This window comes from Lissotriton helveticus, chromosome 12 (assembly GCF_964261635.1).
Source record: "Lissotriton helveticus chromosome 12, aLisHel1.1, whole genome shotgun sequence".
Taxonomy (NCBI): Eukaryota; Metazoa; Chordata; class Amphibia; order Caudata; family Salamandridae; genus Lissotriton; species Lissotriton helveticus.
The window spans coordinates 374,174,111-374,197,886 of NC_136073.1; the positions used below are offsets into that span (position 1 = coordinate 374,174,111).

Genomic DNA, 23,776 nt, shown 5'->3' on the forward strand with positions numbered 1-23,776 from the left:
GTGGGGGGCTGCAGCGACAACACATCGCGCCAACTCCGCGACCAGTGTGACAACGGCTAGCAGCCCTAAATCGTCATCGGGACAAACTACACCAAAGCAGCAACTCGACATGGGGAAACCGGACCTACAACAAACCAAGCTCCAATTTGAAGCGCGGAAGCAGGGAAAAACTGCCACGACAGACCCCGAAGTGGAAGGGGGCCAGGAACAATCGGACGGCACGGGCATGGAGTCAGTACTACGAGCGATCCAGAAGAGCCTGCAGGAAATGAACGGCAAACTTGACAACGTGGTGCAGAGAGTGGACAATATGGCGGCAAAAATTGAACAACACGACGGGCGCATAACAGAAGCCGAACAACGAATCTCACAGGTAGAAGATGACCACCAAGCCATGTCCAGGTCCTGCGGTGGCCTAGAAAAGACAGTAGAAAGCCTACGCGCCAAGGTGGAAGACCAGGAAGCCAGGTCCAGGCGCAACAACGTCCGGATTTCGGGTTTGCCGGAATCCACAAACACGGGGAAGATGGAGACATATATAGAAGCACTGGTGAGAGAGGTTTTTGGTTCTGAGAAACTGTCTTCAGTGTTCCTGGTTGAACGGGCACATCGTTCACTTGCGCCTGTGCCTAAATCTGGAGCCACCCCACGCATGGTTATTGCCCGCTTACTTAATTACCGGGACCGCGACACGATACTGAGGCTGGCCAGAGAAATGGGTAAAGTCACCCATCAAGGTAACTCGCTGGAGTTCTATCCAGACCACACCATGGCGGTGCAACTAGCTCGGAAGGAATTCGCTCCAGTTAAAAAGAAGCTGAGAGACCTTGGTCAAGAGTATGCCATGCTATATCCGGCGAAACTCAAAATCTTCACTGGCGGGAAACCGATCATACTACCAACGGTACAGGCGGCACAGGAATATGTTCGGCAACAACTGAAACGCCGAAAGCAGCAAGATCGGAACGAAGCTACGAGCGATGTGGAATAACTGAATTTGTCTATGGGCGGACTGAACTGAATTACGATACCCACATGTGCGACGCAGATAACGGACACTGCAGCCGTGGGCAGACACTTCATCACGTTTTGGCGTTCACAAATGTAGCGGATGACGAACTGGCATGGCGCTTACGAACTCACTGTAAGTACGGACCTTGATGGAGAAGTGCCACGGAAGAGTCAAACTGGATGTGAGTATCAATAGTGATGAGGGCATTGGGGTGCGCTCTGTTAACCAGCTGATGGGGATGTGTGGTCGCTGGCTGATGTCTGACACCCTGGAAGAACGTGTGGCAAAAACAGTTCGACTGACAGGAGAGACATTGTCAATAACACGGCTCAGCCTATCGGTTGCACTAGGGCAACTAATAGTGGGGAACTTGGTGGACTGGCAACATGCCACTTCAGCGACACTGCTTATGTTGGGGGGAGTGAGGGGTTGGGGGAAACCAAGCGCGTATATTACAATGCAGCGTATACATGCGACCGTCCACGTCCACTATGTGGATGGAGATGTGTGAACCTGGTGACACCCCCAAGTGGGTGTACCCCACTACGTGTTTAATTTCACAGTTAAAGGTTGTTCAGGGATGGCTTTGGCAATGTTTGGGGGCTAAAGTGGGTGGGGGGAGGGTGGGAACTTCAGAATGTATCCAACTGCAATTTCTGTGTCTGAGAAGCATGGCGAACTCCTTAGTCGTGTTTTATGATGCGAATGATGTTTATATACAACACATACCACTATCAATTTCAGTCGCTGTAAATTGTATCCATCCGTACACACTCTACAGACAGCGGTATACATGCCAGGTGCACAGCATTGATCTCCAGGTACACACCCATGGCAGGTCATAACACGCTGAAATTTCTAACTTGGAATGTAAGGGGATTAGGCGACCCGAAAAAGATTAGGCGATTATTTGCTTACTTTGACAGATTACAAGTTAACATTGTTTTTTTACAGGAAACGCACTTGGTACGTGATAGTACTTCCACACTGGGCGCTAAGTGGGCTGAGTCTGTCACCAACTCGAGCTTCTCGTCATACTCTAGAGGGGTGAGCATATTGATCAGAAAGGGCACGGGATTTGAGATTACAAACATACACAGAGACACAGACGGGAGGAGCGTTATGATAGCTGGAGCGGTTAGACGGCAGAAGATACTACTGGTAAACACGTACGGCCCTAATGTGGATGACCCGGGATTTTTCAGTAAGATATGGCACACTATCATCGACATGCAGACGACTCACGTTATATGGGGAGGGGATTTCAATGTTACCTTACGTGACACTCTGGACAGGGCTACGCACACGCTGGAACAACACGGCAAAGCAAGATTAATGTTGCGAGACGCCATGGAAGACCTACATATGGTGGATTTGTGGAGGACACGTAACCCAGAATTGACAATAGCGACACATATAAATGCGGCGAACAATAGTTGGTCTAGGCTAGACTACTGGCTGGGCACACAAGAGGTACTCTCATGGGTTAAGGACATCACACACCTACCACGAACACTATCGGATCACGGTCCAGTACTGTTAGACATTGCCATACCGTATTACGATCCACCACCCTTTACTTGGCGTTTCAACGCAGCTGCACTGCAAGACCCCATATATGTTGATACCATTCATAAGGCAATAGTAGATTACTTTGATCTCAACGGCCCAACTACTGAGGACCCTGGTTTATTATGGGAGGCCTTTAAAGCCACAATCCGGGGGGTCTGTATCGGTACTACCTCAGGCATCCTCAAAGATATCCGACAACAACTGCACACACGAGAAAAAGCCATTCAAACACTAGAGCAAACATACACCCAGACGGGAGACACCACTGTTTTGGGGGAAATTCAAGCGCTGTTAACGGAATACAATGAGTTCGCAACGAACGAACTTAAATATGTGTCAAAGCGAGCGACAGCAAGACGGTATGGGGAAGGGGGTAGGCCTGGAAGGGAACTGGCCGCAAAGATATGCGCTGGTAGAGCCCCACAAAACATAGCGTCCATTTGTACGAACACCGGGGAGGTCATCACAGACACCAAGGGGATATTAAAAGAATTTATGAACACTTACGGCACACTTTATACAGCGCGCCCGACACCAACACAGGAAGAATTACTGCACTATATGGAAGATATAGAACTGGCGTGGCTGGCTGAAGGGCACAGGAAATATTTAGAACGCCCGGTTACAGTGGAAGAGGTGACTGACACCATTAGGCGATTACCTAATAATAAAGCACCAGGGCCGGACGGCTTCGCCACGGAATTCTATAAAAAGTACGCCGACCTACTCGCTCCGCATTTGGTGCGGCTATACGGGGCGGCACATGAAGCCCAGACGCTGCCAGCATCTATGAGGGAAGCACTGCTCATCGCATTATTAAAACCAGGTAAAGAGGTAGATAAATGTGACTCATACCGCCCCCTTTCCTTATTAAATGTGGACACTAAAATCATAGCTAGTCTGCTAGCGGACAGATTAAAACCCCTTATGCCTTTGCTAATCAGGCCAGACCAGTCTGGTTTTATCCCCGACAGGGCGACTACGCATAACACTCGTACACTGTTCGCTTTGGCTCATTATCTAGCACCGGAAACGAAGGCTGTGGCTGTACTACTAGACGCAGCTAAAGCATTTGACACAATCGGCTGGTCATTTATTCAAGCAGTACTGGTGCGTATGGGATTTCCGTTGATCTTTCTGGGTTGGATAGCGATGTTATATTCAAACTTAACGGCACGCATCAGAGTAAACAGGTACATATCAGAACCCATTAAAATATGCAGAGGCACTCGACAAGGGTGCCCGCTCTCGCCGATGCTCTTCGCGTTGGTGCTAGAGCCGCTAGTGTGTAAAATCCAACAACATCACCACTATTCGGCGATTCAAATGCCCTCCAGACCCATACATATCTCGCTATACGCAGATGACATGGTGCTCTATGTTAAAAATCCTGAACACCACCTCAATCCACTCCTGAGAGAGTACATAAAGTTTGGCCAGCAATCCGGGTTGCAGATAAACTGGGATAAATCCCTTGTCCTATCCTTAACGGACAGCACCTGCCCGACCAAATTAGACTATCCCTTAGAATGGCAGGAGGAACCCACGAAATATTTAGGCATATGGTTCCACAGAGACCCGGAATTGGTGATAAGGACGAATTACGGGCGGACCATATCATCGCTAGAAGACAAAATTAAGCGATGGAACAGACTTCCCTTATCATTGGTAGACAGAGCGGCGATTGTAAAAATGGTGCTTCTGCCGAAGTTTCTGTACTTATTTAATAATATCCCAATAAAACCGCCAGCAGCTGTATTCCGCAATATAAAAACGCTGGTCCTTAATTTACTGTGGGCGGGGAAGCAAGCGAGGATGGAATTACGCACCATGACGCTGCCGTATGCTAAGGGGGGCTTCAAGGTGCCGGACTTCTACTTATATTATTTATGCGCGCAAGCGCAGTACGCACATTTCTGGTACCACGAGGTGCCCTTCCTGACACATGTGGCCGTGGAAGCAGGTGACACTGACCCAATCCCACTAGCCAATATACTGACGCACAAACGCCCTAAACTACATGACCGCGACATTAATCCGGTTAATACCACTTCAGAGGCATGGAGGCTGATAGGTAAAGCAACAAACAGCTTACCGCTATATGCACCAACACTTCCACTGGCACATCACCCGGCCCTTTCGGTAACGCAGGAGCAAGTCGGCATGGATCTGTTCAAGCGGGCGGGTATAGACACGCTTGGGGACCTGTACGATGGTGGGGTCTTCCTGACATTAGACAAGCTACAATACATCACGAACCCGTCTCCACTGTTTAGTTTCAACTACTATAGGCTACAAAGAGCACTTCGGGAACACTAAACAACACATCCGGAGGAACCTCCTACCCTTGCACCCCTTCAACTACTCCTAACTACACCCACGGCGTCTCACCTAGTATCCAAACTGTATGCGAATGTACAAGAGGCGGTGGGGGCGAACACGCACAAGGCTAGGGACAAATGGAGCGCTGGGCTGGCAGAACCCCTCACAGATGTAGAATGGGATTCCTCCTGTGTGCTCACTGGTATGCTGACATCTAACGGAAACTTGAAAATCATACATTACAAGTATTTGCACCAGGTGTACCACACGCCTCAGAGATTACATAAATATGGCTTGCGGGGAGATTCACAATGTTGTAGGTGTAAACAAGAAGATGCGGACTTCATGCATCTAGCGTGGCACTGTCGTAAGGTGGCGGGATATTGGGAACAAGTTGTACAGGTTTTGAACGATATGCTTGGGACTTCCATGCTGTGTGATGCGAAAATCTGTCTGTTGGGCATTGTTCCGCAACTTAGAGCGTTGAAACGCAAATTTTGTGCTATAGCGCTACTGTTGGCTAAGAGAAGGGTGTCTATTCACTGGAACAGCAGGAGGGCCCCTGAGGTAAAGAGCTGGATAAAGGATATGGTCTATTGTCGAGACACGCTCACCACGTATGAGGAAGAGCTACCAGGCAGCTCTAGAGCCAAAGACTATTGGGGGTACTTACGGGCGTATTTATTAGCTCATGGTGAGTCTGAATCAGAAACGGAGATAGAGTGAACTACAAGTACGACGAAGACAACTCGGAGCGAACAATTTCTGTAATGATGGCACGGAGGAGGGAGGATGCTGTGACGCAGAGAGATTATAGCAGAAGGAGAACTAAAAGTTGGGGAATACACTGTTTGGTTTGTTTCAGTTAAGCTAAAATTTGAAAATGTAAGATTACTGATGTATAAGTAAGCGAGTACAGCACTAATATGCATGTGGGTGCTATCGGACAACACGCCGCCGGTCCGCTGGATGTCGGCTGATGGGCCGTGTAAAACTGATGCTGATGGTCTTGATTTTGAATGCGTGTAGCCGGCCCTTTGTGGATGTAGGCGTATGCACTGCATATGTTTTCTTTTTTTTCTGTGAGCGATGAAAAGTGCAATGAACATCTTACACCAATAAATAAAATAAAAATAAAAAATAATGCACTTGAGAGTATATGGTATGGCATTATCCTAGAACAGCTATAAGGACATGGTTCCGAAAGCTGCAGACAGGCTCAGCTCATGCTAGAGCACCATCTCACACATAACCAAGCACTCTGCCTCCAGGATTGTTAAGGCCTGCCATAGGAGTGACTTATAGGTTACTGTGTGTCTATATATAAGGGTAGATATAGGAATACTATACCTAAGCAAGGGGTGATTACACGACCTTGCCCCAGCTGAGTGATCAGCCAGTTGTGTCAGTTTGGATGGCTAACCAGGAGTGGCATAATACATGCTGCAGCCCCTGGTAGGCCTTGGTTGCTCCTATGCCCTGGGCGCCTATAGTATACTTGTACAGGCGCTGATAAGGTGAACCACTTCCCAATTTGGTATGTACCTACAGTACATGGAGTCCATTTTACAGAGAGAGCAGATAGCCTGGGGCCCTGATTAGCAGGATCCCAGGCCAATTAAGTCGAAAACCAGCTAAACACAAGGCAAAAAATCTGGGGTAACCATAGTCAGGTATCCACCTTCCTACAGCCTATACCACTTCTGCCCAGAGTGCTGAAGAAGATCAGGCGCGACCGGGCCCAAGTTATCCTTGTGGCTCCGGACTGGGCATGAAGATATTGGTATCCAGAGCTACTCAGCATGTCTTTCGATTCCCCGATTCGTCTGCCTCTTCAGGAGGACCTTCTGTCGTAGCAGCAGGGGACGGTCCTCCACCCGAACCTGTCCAGTCTCTACCTCCATCCTTGGAGATTGAGCGGCGACAGTTGAGGCCATTTGACTTGCCTCCTGACGTTTGTAATGTGATTCTGGCAGCCAGGCGTCCCTCCACAAAGTTGGTATACGCCTGCAGGTGGAACAGATTTGTGGCATGGTGCACAGCAAAGGCTGTGGATCCACTCTCTGCCCCCCTTTCTGAGGTGCTCCTCTTTCTTCTGTCTCTTGCCCAGCAGGGCTCTGCTCTGGGCACTATCAAGGGCTACCTTTCTGCCCTTTCCGCCTTCTTTAGGCTACCTGATCAGCCTTCTTTGTTCAAGTCCCCGATTGTTAATAGGTTCTTGAAGGGCATCACTCATATGTTCCCCCCTGTTCCTTTCGTGATGCCCCAGTGGGACTTGCACCTGGTTCGGACTTACCTGATGTGCGCTCCTTTTGAGCCGCTTCATAATTGTCCTCTCCGTCTTCTTACACTTAAGACTGGTTTCCTGGTTGCCATCACCTCTGCCAGGAGAGTGAGTGAGCTCCAGGCTCTTTCCTCTAAACCTCCTTTCCTTTCTGTCCATCCGGACAAGGTTGTGTTGCAGACAAGACCCTCTTTCCTGTCCAAGGTAGTCACAGCCTTGCACATCGGGCAATCCATCACCTTGCCCACCTTCTTTCTGCCTCCGCATTCCTCTAAAGGCGAAGAGCGGCTGGCTCCACCGTCTGGACCCAAAACGTGCGCTGTCATACTATCTGGATTGCACACGCCAGTTCCGGTTGGATGACCAACTCTTTGTTGGTAACGTGGGCACTAAGAAGGGGCGGTTGGTGCACAAACGGACCATCTCTCAGTGGGTCGTGTTGTGCATCAAGGCATCCTACTCTTTGGCTAAGAAGGAGCCTCCTGTTGGGCTGAGGGCCCATTCCACTCGGGCCACGGCGGCTACTACTGCCCTGGGCCGGGGAGTCCCCTTGCAGGACATCTGTCAGGCAGCTACGTGGGCCTCGCTGCACACGTTCACAAGACACTACTGCCTGGACAGCCAAGTCCGGAGGGATGGCTTCTTTGTCCGTTGCGTCCTCCAGGACTTTCTGGTGTGATTATTGGTTCGCAGACCCACCACCGGGGTTGGTATTGCTGGGGTATCTATTCTAAGGTAAGGAATCTAATACTAACCTGTTTCTTTCAGATGCACAAGTTACTTACCTTCGGTAACGATATATCTGTAAGAAATAGTAGTTAGTATTAGATTCCATACCGCCCCACCCATCCTCCCCGTTCTGCGAACCGATATCTAGGGTTAAGGTCATCCCCTTTCAGGGCCCTAGTTTCATGGCACCAGTGTTGGTTTTTATCATGGCTCTGTGTTTCTGGTGCGGAAAAGCTGTGTATAAGAACTGACATCCGCACGCGGAGGCGGCGTCTAAGTACTCAGACGACGTCATCACGGCGCCGACGACGGACGCGGAGCCGCGGACGACGCCTACCGACGCGCAAGGGTACTGCTACGCAAAAGTTTCTGGATCCAGTCTGACGCCTGGGGATATTCTAAGGTAAGGAATCTAATACTAACTACTGTTTCTTACAGATATATTGTTACCGAAGGTAAGTAACTTGTGCGTTTTTCCCAGTCTCTCATTATCCTGATGCTACTAAAGGGGTTAAAGTCAAGGCTAACCCCTGTGTTAGGTTCTGAATCCTGAGTTTATGCTTTTCCAGACTAAGCACTCTTTAAAAATGCCTACCAGTATGAATGACATGTGAGTCCTACACCTTGTAGTCCCTTTTGCCTTATGTAACATTTTCTCTACACTGATTTACAAGTATGATTAATTGTCTCTATATGTGTGTGATATAAAGTGCTCTGACATCCTACAATGGTATGAGAGATGCTATAAAACAAATGAAATACATGTGACAAATGTGCTATGGAGAAATGAGAGGCACTGTTGAAGGGTGATAATAATAAGGGAATCAAAGATTGTTGTATCCTGGTGCATAGTAAGGTCATCATTTACTATCCTTTGAAAGCTAATACAATTCAATATATAATGATAAATTACCATTGAATCCTACATTATCTTGGGGGGGGGAGCCTCCCAATGCCCCCTTTGTATTGGTCAGCCTCACTCACTGCACTTGGTGTGCACTATATGGGGACTGGTCTGAAATCATTTGCCAGGGCTGCTTTGGGTTTCCACTCTGGCTCTGGCAGGATCAGGAGCCTTGTACTGCTAAATAAAAGTAACCATTTAAAAGGTAATCACAGAGATGCAGCACCAACATTTCCATTAAAATGTTCTGTTTTTTGAAAACTCTTTCAATATAAAATACAAAAATTCTTAGTAATTTGAGTATTTGTTTTGTGTGCACGTGTGTTTATTTTTTTCAAATTACTCTTTTAATGTTTGAAATTTAAATCGTACAAATTGCCGGGGGGTCCCCTGCTTCCAGTGGTGAGTCAATGGGGGTCCTCAGGAGTCAAAAGTTTGGGAACCAATGACCTAGAGTATAAGCGTTGGCTTTCTGAAAAGGTGAAAAGATCAGTTATGGAGAATCACCTGATGTTGCTATGTCAGGGTATACAACCCTATCTGGTACAGGTTCAGAGTTGCTTTTCCCGTATGCTTCCGACACAGTTTCGCTGTGGGTCTTTCTTCAGAATGGTCACCTTTCCAGAAGCTAACACTTGGTCCAGAAATTTGTCACCATGCCCCTGTGATGATGCTTCAATCCAATCCACTCTACACTGCACGTTTTCTGTAAATACTAAGATTTACCAAGGAGAAGGCTTTTAACTCCTATTCTAAAGAAGTGGGGACTTAGACAATGTAAAATATCATTTTTGAGGCTTCAAACCCTAGAAAACGAACAGATAATTATGGTCACGTCGTCTTTTTTAAAAGCTATTATCAGACATAGGAACACTATGTATTAATTTGTTTTTAGTATTCGTTGTCTGTGTTAAAGACTTCTTTTATAAATATCATGAGCTGCTAGTATAAAGTTTATGAATTTGGAACTTTATGTATTAAGACGTGTAATATAAATGTGTTTGTTATTCTGTACTGTGCTTTTATGTTTTTTAAGGAACAAAAATAGAATAAAGCAGTTTTGGATTTGATTTGAAAGCAACTATTGAACTAACTAATCAGTGTATGTGGTTATTTCTTTCTGACATCACTTATAACCCCTGACTATTGCGATTTCGCAATTTCTTTCAAATCAATATTCGGTATAAAATACCACAGGAACCGCTGTTTTTCTTAAAATACTTAATCACCCTGGTTCCATAGTGAGTAGGGTTCTCGTGTCTTCCTTTTCCACTCTTAATGGCTATCTCTTATCCATTCCAGCCTTTCTTAGGCTTCCTGATCAACCTTCTCTTTTTAAGTCCCCTATTGTAAATCGTTTTCTTAAGGGCATTACTCATCTTTTTCCTCCTGTTCCGTTCGTAATGCCTCAGTGGGACTTGAACTTGCTTCTTACTTATCTCCTGTGCGCTCCGTTTGAGCCTCTACATAACTGTCCTCTCAGATTTCTCACTTCAAAGACTGCCTTTCTGGTTGCCTTCACCTCTACTCGCAGGGTGAGTGAGCTCCAGGCTCTTACTTCAAAACCTCCTTTTCTGGCGGTTCATCTGGACAAGGTTGTCCTTCGAACTCCACCCTCTTTTCTTCCCAAAGTTGTTACTTCTGCCCACATTAGTCAAACCATCACTTTGCCCACCTTGTTTCTGCCTTCGCATCCTTCTAAGGAGGAAGAGAGGCTCCACCGTCTGGATCCAAAACGTGTGCTTTCATTTTATTTGGATCACACCAAGCAATTCCGGGTGGATTCTGAGCTCTTTGTTGGCTACGTGGGTGCCAAAAAAGGTTAGGCCGTGAATAAATGGACTATCTCTAGGTGTGTTGTTTTGTGCACTAAAGCTTGCTACTCTTTGGCCTCTCTAAGACCTCTAACGCTTGGTCGAAGGCATACTCTCGCCCCAGCAGCTCTGCACCTATTTCACAGCCGTTGAGCCTCCAATCCTCCTCCTGGGAGGTGTTTGAAACCACAGCCTGCCAATCTTTCCTCCTGTTGCCTCTGCCTGACTCGGCCCCTGGGCTTGTAACCTCGGGTATTGTCTTGTGTTTTAATTCCTGGTTTCGTCTTGTGTTGTAACTCCTGGCATTGTATTGTAACTCCGACTATTGTATTGTGTTTTGTTATTTTCCTTACACCTGCGTGCCCATTCTTCGCCGTTCTCCCCGCTTACAGTTTTCGATGCTGCTACCCCGCCCCCCTGGCCACATCCGCTCCCGCCTCCCAGCTGCTCGTCCCTCCCCGCTTCCCTACATAATGGCGGCTGCTGCGGGGGAGCACAAGTAAGACCTCTGACCGTTGGTTGAAGGCATACTCTCTCCCCAGCAGCTCCGCGCCTATTTCACTGCCATTGAGCCACCAATCCTCCTCCTGGGAGGTGTTCGAGACTGCAGCCTGCCAGTCTTTCTTCCTGTTGCCTCTGCCTGACTCCGCCCCCTGTGGCTTGTAACCCCGGGTATTGTCTTGCGTTTTAATTCCTGGTATTGTCTTGTGTTGTAATTCCTGGTATTTTATTGTGTTGTTACTCCTGATATTGTATTGTTTTGTTATTTTCCTTACACCTCCATGCCCATTCTTCGCCGTTCTCCCCGCTTCCAGTACCTGCCGCTGTGGCCCCGCCCCACTGTCCACATCTGATCCCGCCTTCCAGCTGCTCGTCCCTCCCTTACTTAATAGTGGGTGCTGCGCGGGCGCGCGCAGCTGGCGTGCCTAAGGCAAACCAGTCCGCGCCCCCACCGCAACCAGCGCCAGGACCCCTAAATCTCAGACCATCCATCGCTACGACACCACCACCCTCCTCGCACCCAACACCGGAAGACTCAGAGACTGCCAACAGGCCTCGACGAACAAGACCCATGACCAGTTCTCCTGTCTCCACTGCCGCCAGACCCTAACCAGAACCCTGGCTTCCAACACCACCGACGCCAGCAATGGCGACACCCTAAGATGCATCCTCCTTAACGTACGCTCCGTACACAAGCATGCCATGGAAATCTGGAATCTACTCAACTCCCTCTTGCCCGACATCGCCTTCCTCATGGATACGTGGACCAACGCCTCCTTTGCCCCTGACATAAACATCCCCATCCCGGACGGATACAAGATCAAGAGGAAAGACCGCCCCAACCACCCAGGAGAGGGACTCGCTATTGCCCACAAAAGCACCCTCCGCCTCACCACCTCCAGTGAAACCTTCCCCTCGGCCGAACACTTGCTCTTCCAGATCCAGACACCCCAAACGCCACACTCAGATAGGAACCCTCGTCGACAGACCTCCCAGCCCCCTGACACCCTTCGCTACCACCATCACCGGTTTCATCGCACCCCATGCCATCGCATCAACAAGCTATATACTCGGGGGCGTGGCCAGCCGCCGATGGAGATGGCCGCCTAGGACGCGAGCTCCGCCGGGACTGTAGCTGTCCCCGCAGAAATCCGTCCATAATCCTTACCGGGACATCTCTCCAGCAGTGCCCTGGAACCCGGCGAGGGAGCGCTCTTGATTGGTGCCAATCCCGGGGTTCGACACTGCACTGGGGCTGAGTCGCCGCCCTCCGACGTGCGGTGGCCGCAGGGGAGGGTCAGCCTGGAGCTCCGAGGCCAGGCGTCAGTCCACCTGAGACCCCGGCTCGGGGCCTAGTCCCTTGGAAGTACGCGCGGAGGGGCCTCCCGGCCGGGAGGCCTGCTGCCCACTCAACGCCAAGGCGGCGGCCCGGTAGACCATCCGATGGGCCCTGGCACCCTGGGGTGAGTGAAGATGTGCCTGTTCCCCCCTCGTGGGCATCGGATGCCCGGGGAAGTGAGGAGCGCGACGGCGGGAGCACCACTTTGATGCAGCTCTGTGGGAGGTGGAGACAGCGCGCACAGCGGGGCCCAAAGGACTGACAAAAAGCCCCGGAGGGCTGCCATGAGGCTTGGAGCCAAAGAGGAAGATCTTAGATCTGCCCTGCGATAGAGAGGAGGACCGAGTGAGAGCCTGAGGCCGGGGTGAGAGGGCTCGGCTGCTAGGCCGCGAGGAGGCCGGTCTCCTGCCTAATTGACTATTGAGGAAAGGAGCTCGAGCCAGCCACGTACATCGGAGGTGAGGTAGCGGGGGCACATGCGGGGTGCTGAACTGCACTGGGGTGCCAACCCAGAATCCAGGAGGAGCGAGTCCCTTTGAGGAGTGCTGCGCTTGAGCTGGCGGGGGGGCCTCACGTACACCCGAAGAACAGCGGCGGACTGAGAGCGGCAGACTTGGGCCCTGTGTCTGCCGGGCCCTGTGGGGCTCCGAGGACTTGGGACAGCGCCGGCTGGTGGGGTAAAGGCCACTGGTGGCAATTTCATCTCCACAGGCATTGATTGAGTGCGGTGGGTGGGGGGCTTCCCTGCTGAGTGGGGGCCCTCTCCTCCAGAGGAACAGCGAGCACGTTGGTGGACCTGCGCTTGGAGTCTGCTCAAGGAGGATCCCAGGTGGTCCACAGGAGGGGTGGCCCTGTCATCATGAGGCCTAAAGGGGGTGCCAACACCCAGACCAACAAGCTGGATAAATACGCAGTGCCACTGGGGCAGGGACAGACAGGTGGAGAAGCTGCAGAACAGGAGAGCCAGAAGAAGGAGCCTTCTCTGACTTCCATAATGGCTGCGATACAGACCCTAGGCACGAACCTAGAGACGAAAATGGACAAGATCTCTATCGAAGTGAATCTACTACGAACGGACCTGGGTAAGACCACGGAGCGGTCGAAAGCCAACGAAACGGACATCACTACGCTGCATGCCTCTTCGAAAAAGCTCGAGAACAGGATCAAGGACCTTGTGCACATGCATCGCCAGATGGCCCTCAAGCTCGAGGATCAGGAAGGAAGGGCCAGTAGGAGTAACATTCGCGTAGTAGGTGTGCCGGAAGGAACGGAGGGGCCCAGCGTGGAACTGTTCTTAGAGGGCCTGATACTCAACCACCTTAAGCCGAAGCGTTTATCTAACATTTTTACTATTGAGCGAGCGCACCGTGCGCCGGTCCCCAAACCCAAGCCAGGGGCGCCACCCAGGACCATCATTGCTAAAATCCTGAACTATAGAGACCGTGACGCCATCCTCCAGGCGGCAAGGCAGACAGGTGACCTTCATCATGAGGGGGCTATAATCCGGTTTTTCCCTGACTTCACGCTGCAGGTCCAGCAGGAACGTCGATCCTTCGTGGGCGTGAAGGCGGCGCTCCGAGAGAGAGGTATAAAATATATGATGTTTTAACCGGCTAAGCTGAAGGTCATCGCAGGGAGCAAAACCTTGTTCTCCACCACGCCGACGGAGGTCCAAAACTGGCTCGATAGTGCAGCTCCGGCTGCACAATCACAGCAAGATCGTGGCTCATGGAGGGAACTGCGGGCCACATCGCCTGGTTCTGCGGAGGAAAGATCGGAAGTGGATGCGCGGAGCCAGCGTTCATGGCGCTCAAGATCGGCCAGCCCCCGGTGGGATTCTCTCCATAACGCTGCTGCACGTTGATGGCGGGGACCACGAGAATAGACCCTGCTGAACTGTAATGTATAATGTGCATGTGGGGAAAGCGAACTTGTGACTCTCTTTTGGGATGGCGCCTACATCTTCCCAGGGATTACTTTATTGTTCTGACGAGTCATGAGCGCTTCATAGCCGGGGGGACACAACTAGCGTGGGGACAGTGCCGGCGCGGCGGCAGGAGTTGGGGCCGGCACACGTTCCCCTTCAGGAGTTTCTTCGGGAGGGGGCGGTTTCCTTACTCCCGGGTAGGGGTTGGGCGAAAGACGCTCTGCTAATTGGGGCAGTGGGTAGTTTGAAACCTACGGAGCAGGGAGCAGGGTGGGGGGAAGATTGTTGCTGGGAGGGAATGAGTCCCGTTGGACTAGGGAAGAACACCGAGGTAGGGTTGTGGGGGGTGAAAAAAAGTAGGGGGTGGGATTGGAGGGGGGGAAATGTTTCTCTGCAAGGCATGGGGGGGATGGAGGGGGTGGGCGGGAGTTGGGGAGGGGGGGACCTGTCTTTCTGGTCACACTTGAATGGTTCGAAGAGGGCGGTGAGGCGCGCAGGGGTCCAAGGGATGGTGCTAGCATTGAAATGTGGTTATGGCTAAGAAATGGGACAAGAGCCTCAAGATACTGAGCTGGAACGTTAACGGGCTTGGGGACAAACTCATATGATCTATGGTACTACAGTTTGTACGGCGCCATCTGCCTGACGCAGTATTGCTTCAGGAGACGCACCTACTAGGCAACACCTGCCACACCCTCAATAGGTGTGGTTACTCTTTGGCAGTACACTCAGGCTTCACTTCCGGGTCCCGGGGAGTGGGGATCCTTCCCCGACGCACCTTCCCCTTCCTTCAAGACCATATTGAAACGGATCAACAGGGCCGCTTCGCAGCAATATTGGGGAGGTGGGAGGGGCGCAGGTTGACCCTAGTCTCTACATACATCCCGCCGGGTCTCCAGACGCAGGCGTACGCTGACCTGAGTAAACTCCTCCTTTCCCTACCGGACGGGCAGTTACTCGTGGGGAGTGACTTTAACGCGGTGGTCTCCTGTACACTGGACAGACACCCGCCCAGGGACACACCCCGGGGGCAGAGATGGCTGGGGGACTTCCTCGAGACATTTGGCCTCACGGATGTCTGGCGTCTGGCACACCCTACGGACTCACCGTATACATTCTTCTTGGGGCCGCACCACTCTTTCTCCCGCCTTGATTATATTCCCACCCCCCCCTACATCGTGACACCGAGGTGCGTGACGCCACACACCTGGCGAGGGGTGTCTCTGACCACTCACAGATTTTAGCTCACCTTACCGTCGGGAATAGACGGGAGGGGTGCATCGCGCCTATCAATGCTTGGTATCTCCGGATTGAGTACCTCCGAAAGGCGCTTTCCCTCTCGATAGACAATAATTTCAAAGGTAATGACGGGTCGGTGGAATCGGCTGTGATACTCTGGGAGGCCTTTAAGACGGTCTTCAGAGGAGAGGCGCTCTCGGCAATTGCCGGCCGACGCAAAGACATTAAGGCGCAGTTGGCTACGGTGGAGGCCGACCTTGGGACGCTGGAGGAGGTGGCGCGCAGGGAGGACACACCTGGGGTGCGCCATCGGTTGTCCCTCAAGACAGAGGCGGCTAAAAAGATGGCCACTGCTAGGGAGGTCAGGATATACGATCAGGGAGATAAAGCGGGTAAGCTACTGGTGTGGCTTGACAAGAAGCAACAGGCAAGCAGGGTTGTGGCTGAGCTCCAGACAGCAGCGGGCGCCACAGTCACTGACATTGTTGCTGAATTTGCTCGTCATTTCCAAACAGTGTATAGCAGGGAGTCTGATCGTCCGGAGGAAGACTCAGTTGAACTCTTGGCTGACATCAGGATGCCTGCCGTCTCAGACGTGGAGCGCGAGCTCCTTGAGGCGCCGCTCACCACGGCAGAGGTGGAGCGAGATCTCTTTCCCGGTAAGGCGTTGGGCCCACGGCCTTCCAATTGAGCTCTACAAGTTCAAACCTGATGGCATCAGCCCATATCTTAAGCGAATGTTCGACGAAAGCAAATCCAAGGGGATACTGCCTCACGATCAACGTCTTGCCACAATCGGGGCGATTCCTAAAGAAGGGAAACCCAGGGAAGTTTGTGCCTCATACAGGCCTATCTCCCTGCTTAATGCAGAACCCAAGATACTTGCGAAAGTCTTGGCCTACCAACTTCAGCCGGTTCTCACCACACTGGTCCATCCGGAGCAATCGGGATTTATGCCCCACCGTAACACGGCACTCAATCTCTGTCGACTCAATGGGGTGATGGGGAGATGCCATACGTTACGTGACGATGCGGTAGTGGTGTCACTTGACGCCACTATGGCTTTTGATACCCTTGAATGGCCATATATGATGGCGGTCCTTCGTAAGTTGTGTTTCGGCCCGTGTTTCATCTCTTGGGTAAGACTCCTCTACTCGGAGCCCCTGGCCCAGGTGGTCGTCAATAACAAAGTCTCAGAGGCCTTTTCCCTCGAGAGGGGGACAAGTCAAGGGTGCCCGCTCTCGCCCCTGTTGTTTGCCCTGTCCCTTGAGCCATTGGCCGCCTGGATTAGACAGGACGTTTCCCTAAAGGGGCTTCGGTGGGCAGATAGCTGGGAGGACAGGATCTCGTTGTACGCCGACAACATCCTCCTCTACCTCTCACGACCCCGGAAGTCACTAATTGTAGCGCTGGACATCTTCACGAACTTCAGGAGGAACTCGGGATACAGCATCAACTGGAGTAAGTCACTCCTATACGTCCTGCACGGCAGCCCCCCTGTGCTTCCTCGCGACTGTCCTATAAAGGTGGTCTCTGAGGGCTTCACATATCTGGGCGTCTTTGTCTCCAAGGATAAAACCGCCATGTATGACAGGAACCTCCTCCCACCCCTCCAGCGGCTTAAGCGTGACTCCGCGACCTGGCAAAAGCTCCCGTTGTCCCTGCTGGGCCGGGCGCTGCCCAGGTTCCTATACGCCCTGCAGAACTACCCCGATCTTGTACCATCGTCATACTTTGCAGCCGTTGAGGCGGCGCAGAGAAACCTTCTGTGGTCGGGAACTCCTCGGATAGCCTTGCAGAAATTGACTCTTGGGTGGTACGATGGAGGGATCGCTCTACCTGATATCCGCAGGTACTACTAGGCCGCACACCTCTCGGCTATTAATCAAGGCACATACTGTGATGGCAACGATCCTGGGTACGGAATGGACAGGTGTATCCTCCCAGGGGAGAACTTTGAAGCAGCACTTTACTCAAGGCCAGCTAGATACGAACTTACAGGACCGACTCGCCACTCGGTGCAATTGTGGCACATTGTCCAATGGAAGATGGGCTGGTTCAACACTCTCACCATGGCCACCCCACTCTGGGCCTCCGAGCAACTGGAACTCCTGGGTCGCACTAAGGGGTTCCGGAATTGGGACCTCATTGGTATTTCCCAAGTCAAAGACCTCTGGGACTCTGGCGGGGTTAAATCCTTCATATCCTTGAAAAACACATATGACCTAGCGAACACTGAAAATTTCAGGTACCTGCAAGTCAGACACTCCCTTCAAAAGAACATCCCACATGGTACGATGCCCCCGCAAGCCTCCCCCCTGAAGGATAGGTTGCTAGATGGTCACATTCAGGAACACGCAATCTCTCTCACATATAGAAAACTGATCAACAACCTCCCTGATTTGCTTCTTGGCCTTAAAGGGAGGTGGGAGGCGGATGGTCTTGAAATCGATAAGGAAGAGTGGAAATGTGCGCTGGCCGCCCCTAAGGAAGTGGCTATCTCGTCCAGACTGCGACTTATCCAACAAAAAATTCTGCACAGAGTGTATATTTCTAGCACCAGGCTGAAAAGAATGGGTAGGAGTGAGGAGGATGGCTGTAAACGGGGGTGCGGGATGGATGGTTCCTTTTTCCACATGGTGTGGGAGTGCCCGATACTGCGGATATATTGGAAAAAAGTGGTACCATGCATGCAGGAGGTTTGGGGGGTGGAGTTGCGCCCTGAGGCGAAACGTTGTATTTTGAACATCTGGGAGCCAACAGACCTGCCAGCGAGGTGGAGACTCTGGGTCACGCTTGGCCAAGTGGTAGCTAAGCGCAACATTGCAAGGCATTGGGGGGCAGTCCTGCCCCCACGACTCACCGAATGGAAGCGGGACATGGACTGGTGCATGCTCCAGGAGAGAACTGTGTACGTGGCCCGGGGGTGCCCCAAAAAGTGGGGGGAGGTGTGGGACAAATGGAATGACTACAGAGGTAACATTTGTGAACCCCCACAGCCTCGGTGGTCGGTACTTCAGGAAGAAGTATAAGAGATTTATCGTACGACTGTTCTATGCCATGGTATTGCTGTAATAATGTGTTCCCTGTATGTCCTTTTGTGCCCCTTTCTGTTCCTCATGTGCGATCATTTGGGCCACGGTTTGGTCGTTGACTCAATAAAAAGATTTATATTAAAAAAAACGACATACTCATTGGAGACCTGACCTTCCACCTCGACAACCCCAGCGACCTCAACTCCACCACCCTTCATGACAACCTCACCAACATCGGACTTGAACAACCCGTCACCACACCGACCCATAGAGCCGAACACACCCTCGACCCCATCTTCGCCACAGGAAACAGAGTCCACTTCAGCCACACAACACAACCCCCATGGACCAACCACCACTGCGAACACTTCACTGTCGACAAACCCAGGGCATCCAAATCAGCCCCACCCCACCACAGAGGAACAGGAGCAAGGTCACCGACGAGCAACTCAACTCCACCCTCACCTGAGACAACCACACCTGGACATCCAGCCAGAGAACTCCACACTTGGATCTCCAACTGCGCAGATGAGCTCGCCCCGCTACGAAACCCCGACAAACAGAGCCCCAGGAAAGCCGCCTGGTACACCACCGCTCTGCAAGAGGCCAGGCGTGCCTGCAGACGCTTGGAGAAGAACTGGAGAAACACCAAGACAACCAAAAACTACTCCACCTACAAATACGCAATGACGGACTACCATAACCAAATCAAAACCACAAAGAGGAACTTCATCCACAACAAAATTCTCGCTAACTCCACCAACTCAAGGGAACTCTTCAGTGTCATTCAGGAATTCACCAACCCACGCAGCGAAGGTGCAAACATCACCCTGTCCCAAGACCTCTGTGACAAACTTGGAACCTACTTTCACCTCTAGATCAAAACCCTTACAACAACTACGTCGACCATCTTCCAGGCACCACAGCCGGCCCCCTGCCCCACAAAGACACCAGCCAACCCACCATCTCCAACTGGACTCCAATCACAACCGAGGACACCGCCTCGACCATGAAAGGCATCTACTCGGGGGGGGGGGCACTGACCCCTGCCCTCTTCACCTCTACCACAGAGCTGCAGCCGCCATCTCACCAGAAATGCAAAGCACCATCAACACCACCTTCAAAACAGGCACCTTCCCAGATGACTGGATGCGCGCAGAAGTCAGGCCCCTGCTCAAGAAGCCCACTGCGGACCCCACCGACCTCAAGAACTACCGGCCCATCTCGCTCCTCCACGTCGCAGCCAAAGTTGCAGAGAAAACAGTCAACAGGGAACTGACATGATTCATCGGTGAGAACGCCATAGTCGACCCGTCCCAATCCGGATTCCGAAGCAACCACAGCACCGAGACCACCCTACACGCCGCCACAAACGACATCCACACCCTCACCCTCCTGGACCAAGGCCACTCTGCAGCCCTTATCCTACTCGACCTGTCAGCGGCCTTCAACACTGTCTCTCACCGCACACTAGTTGCCAGACTGCACGACGCCAGCATACAAGAAACAGCCCTGGACTGGATCCGGTTGTTGCTCACCGGAAGAAGCTAGAGAATCAGACTACCACCCTTCCTCTCCGATCCCACGGAAATCACCTGCGGAGTCAGCAGTGGTCATCACTGAGCCCGACCCTCTTCAACATCTACATGGCCCCCCTCACAGCTATCGTCATACAACACGGCCTCAACATCGTATCCTACACTGACGACACCCAGCTCATCCGCACCCGAGACTCCACCACAGCCAAACTCAACTTCCAGAAAGGAATGAAAGACTTCGCAGTCTGGATGACCAACAGCTGCTTTAAACTCAATGCCGAGAAGACAGAAGTCCTCGTCCTTTAAACCACCACTTCAGCATGGGACTACACCTGGTGGCCGACTGCCCTCGTAAGTCCACCTACCCCTTCGGACCACACCAAGAACCTCGGCATCATACTCGACTCATCACTCACAATGAACCGACAAGTCAATGCCGTCACATCCAGCTGCTTCAACACCCTCCGCATACTTCCCAAGACCTTCAAATGGATCCCCCTAAGTCAAGGAAGACAATCACCCACGCACTCATCACCAGCAGACTGGACTGTGGAAGCGCACTCTACGCCGGCATCAACAAGTCCCTGCTCTGCAAACTCCAGACTATACAGAACACCGCCGCCAGACTCGTCCTTGACATCCCCGGCACGAACACATCAGCCACCACTTACGAAAACTCCACTGGCTTCCCGTGGATAAAAGAGTCACCTTCAAAATCCTCACTCACTCCTACAAATGCCTACACAACAACGGACCCAAATACCTCAACACCAGAATCAACTTCCACGCACCCAAAAGAAACCTCCGATCTTCCAACTGCACACTGGCCGAAACCCCACGCATCCGCAGAGCCAGAGCCGGCGGAAGATCCTTCTCTCACATTGCCACCAAGACCTGAAACGAGCTACCAGCAGACATCAGACGCTTCCCCGCCCTCAACACCTTCAGGGAGACTCTGAAGACCTGGCTAATTGGCTAACTAACGTGCTGACCCCCTCCCTCCCTCCTTCCTCCCCCCTCCCCCCTCCCCACCAGCGCCTTGAGACCCTCACGGGTGGGTAGCGTGCTTGAAATCCCATGATTGATTGGCGAAGAAGGAGCCTTCTGTGCAGTTGGCGCCCATTCCACCAGGGCGACGGAGGCTACCACTGCTTTGGGACGGGGAGTCCCCCTCAATGACATCTGTCAGGCAGCTACGTGGGCATCTCTGCACACATTCACAAAACACTACTGCCTGGACAGCCAAGTCTGGTGAGACGGCTTATTTGGCCATGCTGGGGTATCCATTCTAAAGTTAAGGAATCTATAACTAATTGTCTCTTTCAGATGAACAAGTTACTTACCTTCGGTACAATATATCTGTAAGAGACATAGAATAGTTATAGATTCCTTACTGCCCCACCCATCCTCCCCGTTCTGGGGTCAGGGAATCCCTTTCAGGGCCCTTGTTTTGTGCACCGGTGGTCAGTGTCTTTCATGGCCCTACTCTTCTGTCGTGGAATGTTGTGTAAACAAATGAGACGTCCGCACGCGAGGACACGGAGTCGACCGATGCCACCTTTCGACGTGCAGGGGTACTGCCGACTAAAAAATTCTCCTGATCCAGTCTGACACCTGGGGGTAATTCTAAAGATAAGGAATCTATAACTAATCTATGTCTCTTACAGATATATTGTTACCGAAAGTAAGTAACTTGTTCATTTTTACCTATAGTTATAACTAGCTCCCTCGAGTTCACATAGATCAAAGTACAGTGAACATATCTGAGACAAGTAATGTTTGAAGCATAGGTTACCGTCCACAAATATAGAATGGAACTTAATGTGAATAATCTTGGGTATGCCATACGAATCTAATCACCAGTGGATGCTATATGTATGACTGTGCATGTTGAAATAAGCCTGTAACATCAAAATGCCCAAAAAGATATATTTTTAAAAGAAAAGACAAGTAACCGATAGACTTGTTTTTTTGGACAAAAGCAAAATGAGAATAGCACTTGAGTTTATCAGCAGACGAGAAGGGCTGACCAAAGCCACTCCGTGCATTAGTATATATATTTTTGTTTATTACTTTTTTGTTATTTTGATCTAGCAAAGCAGTTAAAACGGTCTCCAGCCAGACCTGAAAATTGTACTTTCGCCTTACTGTGTAAATTAATCATTCTCATAATAGTTTTGTGCACTCGCCCTGAGGGTGTGCGAGTTCAAAGTGTGAATGAATCTTTATGGAGAGAACGTTTATAGGGTTACAAAAAATTCACTTGCTTAGTTTCTTTCCACTTCGCTCCTCAGTTCGGTTGGCTGATGTTTCCTATTTATTCAGGAAAAAAAATTGTGTAGTACTAGCAGATTTCTTATTCAAATTTGTTTTCTATTCTAATTTACATTTTTTCCCCCTTCTGTTAGCTCTATCATGCGCCCCAAAAATATACACAGCCGATCACGAGGAAGGAGACTCATCGGAGAAGAGCGAATCTGAAAGCGATTAACTATTCAAGATTCCAACCGTATATTCTCAAAAAATCGAAGTCTGCCACCGCCCGCTCCTTCTCAAAACAGAATATTTGAACCATTTTTTATAGCTAGTGGTATTCTGGTTCCAAGAAGTCTTCAGATTTTGTCTTTCAAGAGGGCTCGCTGTTTATAGAAAACGTCCCTGATATCACTTTATCAGATAGCGTTTGAGCCTCCAACCTACCTGTAGCACTTGTATTGTATTCCAGCATATATATAGCGTTAAATGTAAAGGTTTTCTCTATAATGTTTTAGTTGTGTTGCCAACGAACAATTCAAATTCAGTGTCCCCTTCCTCATACATTTGTAACTTTTGGGCACTTCAGCGCTAGAATATAAAGCTTGCCTGGTAGAATCTGCTTCGGGTTGGTTTAAATGTACAATGCCATTGGGTCACCCCAGATGACCTACGTGAAATGAATTCGAATTAATCACTACAAATACCCAATCAGCAACCCTGGTGGCAATCTCAGTAAAATGGGCAGTCAGAATGGATATGGAAACGTCCAGTTTTTAGCATTGTAAATCTGACTTTTCAGGAGTGTGACATCCTCACTCCTTCAGTGGTTTCCTAGGTGTCGTGTGTGACTTATTTTTTCTGTCTGCCTTTATAGGCAACAGTACTTTACATTCACGAACTTGTAGTTTTGCTTCCCTATTAAGTGTATGCTACCCAATGCCTCTACAACAATTACTGTTAGCTAAAAAGCCTCCAATGGCTATCAGGAACGCGCATTGAAATGGGGCCTTGAGCAGTAATGTTACACCCACACTTTTATATATATATATATATATATATATATATATATATATATATATATATATATATATATATATATATATATATATACATATATATATATATACACACACACACATATATATATACACACATATATATATACATATATATATATATACACACACACACACACACATACACCTGGTTAACCGGGACTTTCCATATTATGCTCAGTTCAGAACGGCTGCCCAGGTAAGACATGCTTTTCATTAGATACTCCTAAGCGTGTGAACCCAAAATCA

At 50.4% G+C, this 23,776-nt stretch overlaps 1 protein-coding gene across 4 annotated transcripts in view; it reads left to right on the plus strand.

Annotated features, from left to right (window-relative positions):
- TDRD12 (tudor domain containing 12) overlaps positions 1–23,497 on the plus strand; it is a 3,388,409-nt gene extending 3,364,912 nt beyond the window's left edge. For all 4 annotated transcript variants that reach the window (XM_078668261.1, XM_078668260.1, XM_078668262.1 and 1 more), the window contains one exon: positions 22,625–23,497. In XM_078668261.1, the coding sequence (XP_078524387.1) occupies positions 22,625–22,707 (83 nt within the window). In that variant the 3' untranslated portion in view covers positions 22,708–23,497. The remainder of the gene's footprint in view (positions 1–22,624) is intronic.
- Positions 23,498–23,776: the final 279 nt, after the last annotated feature.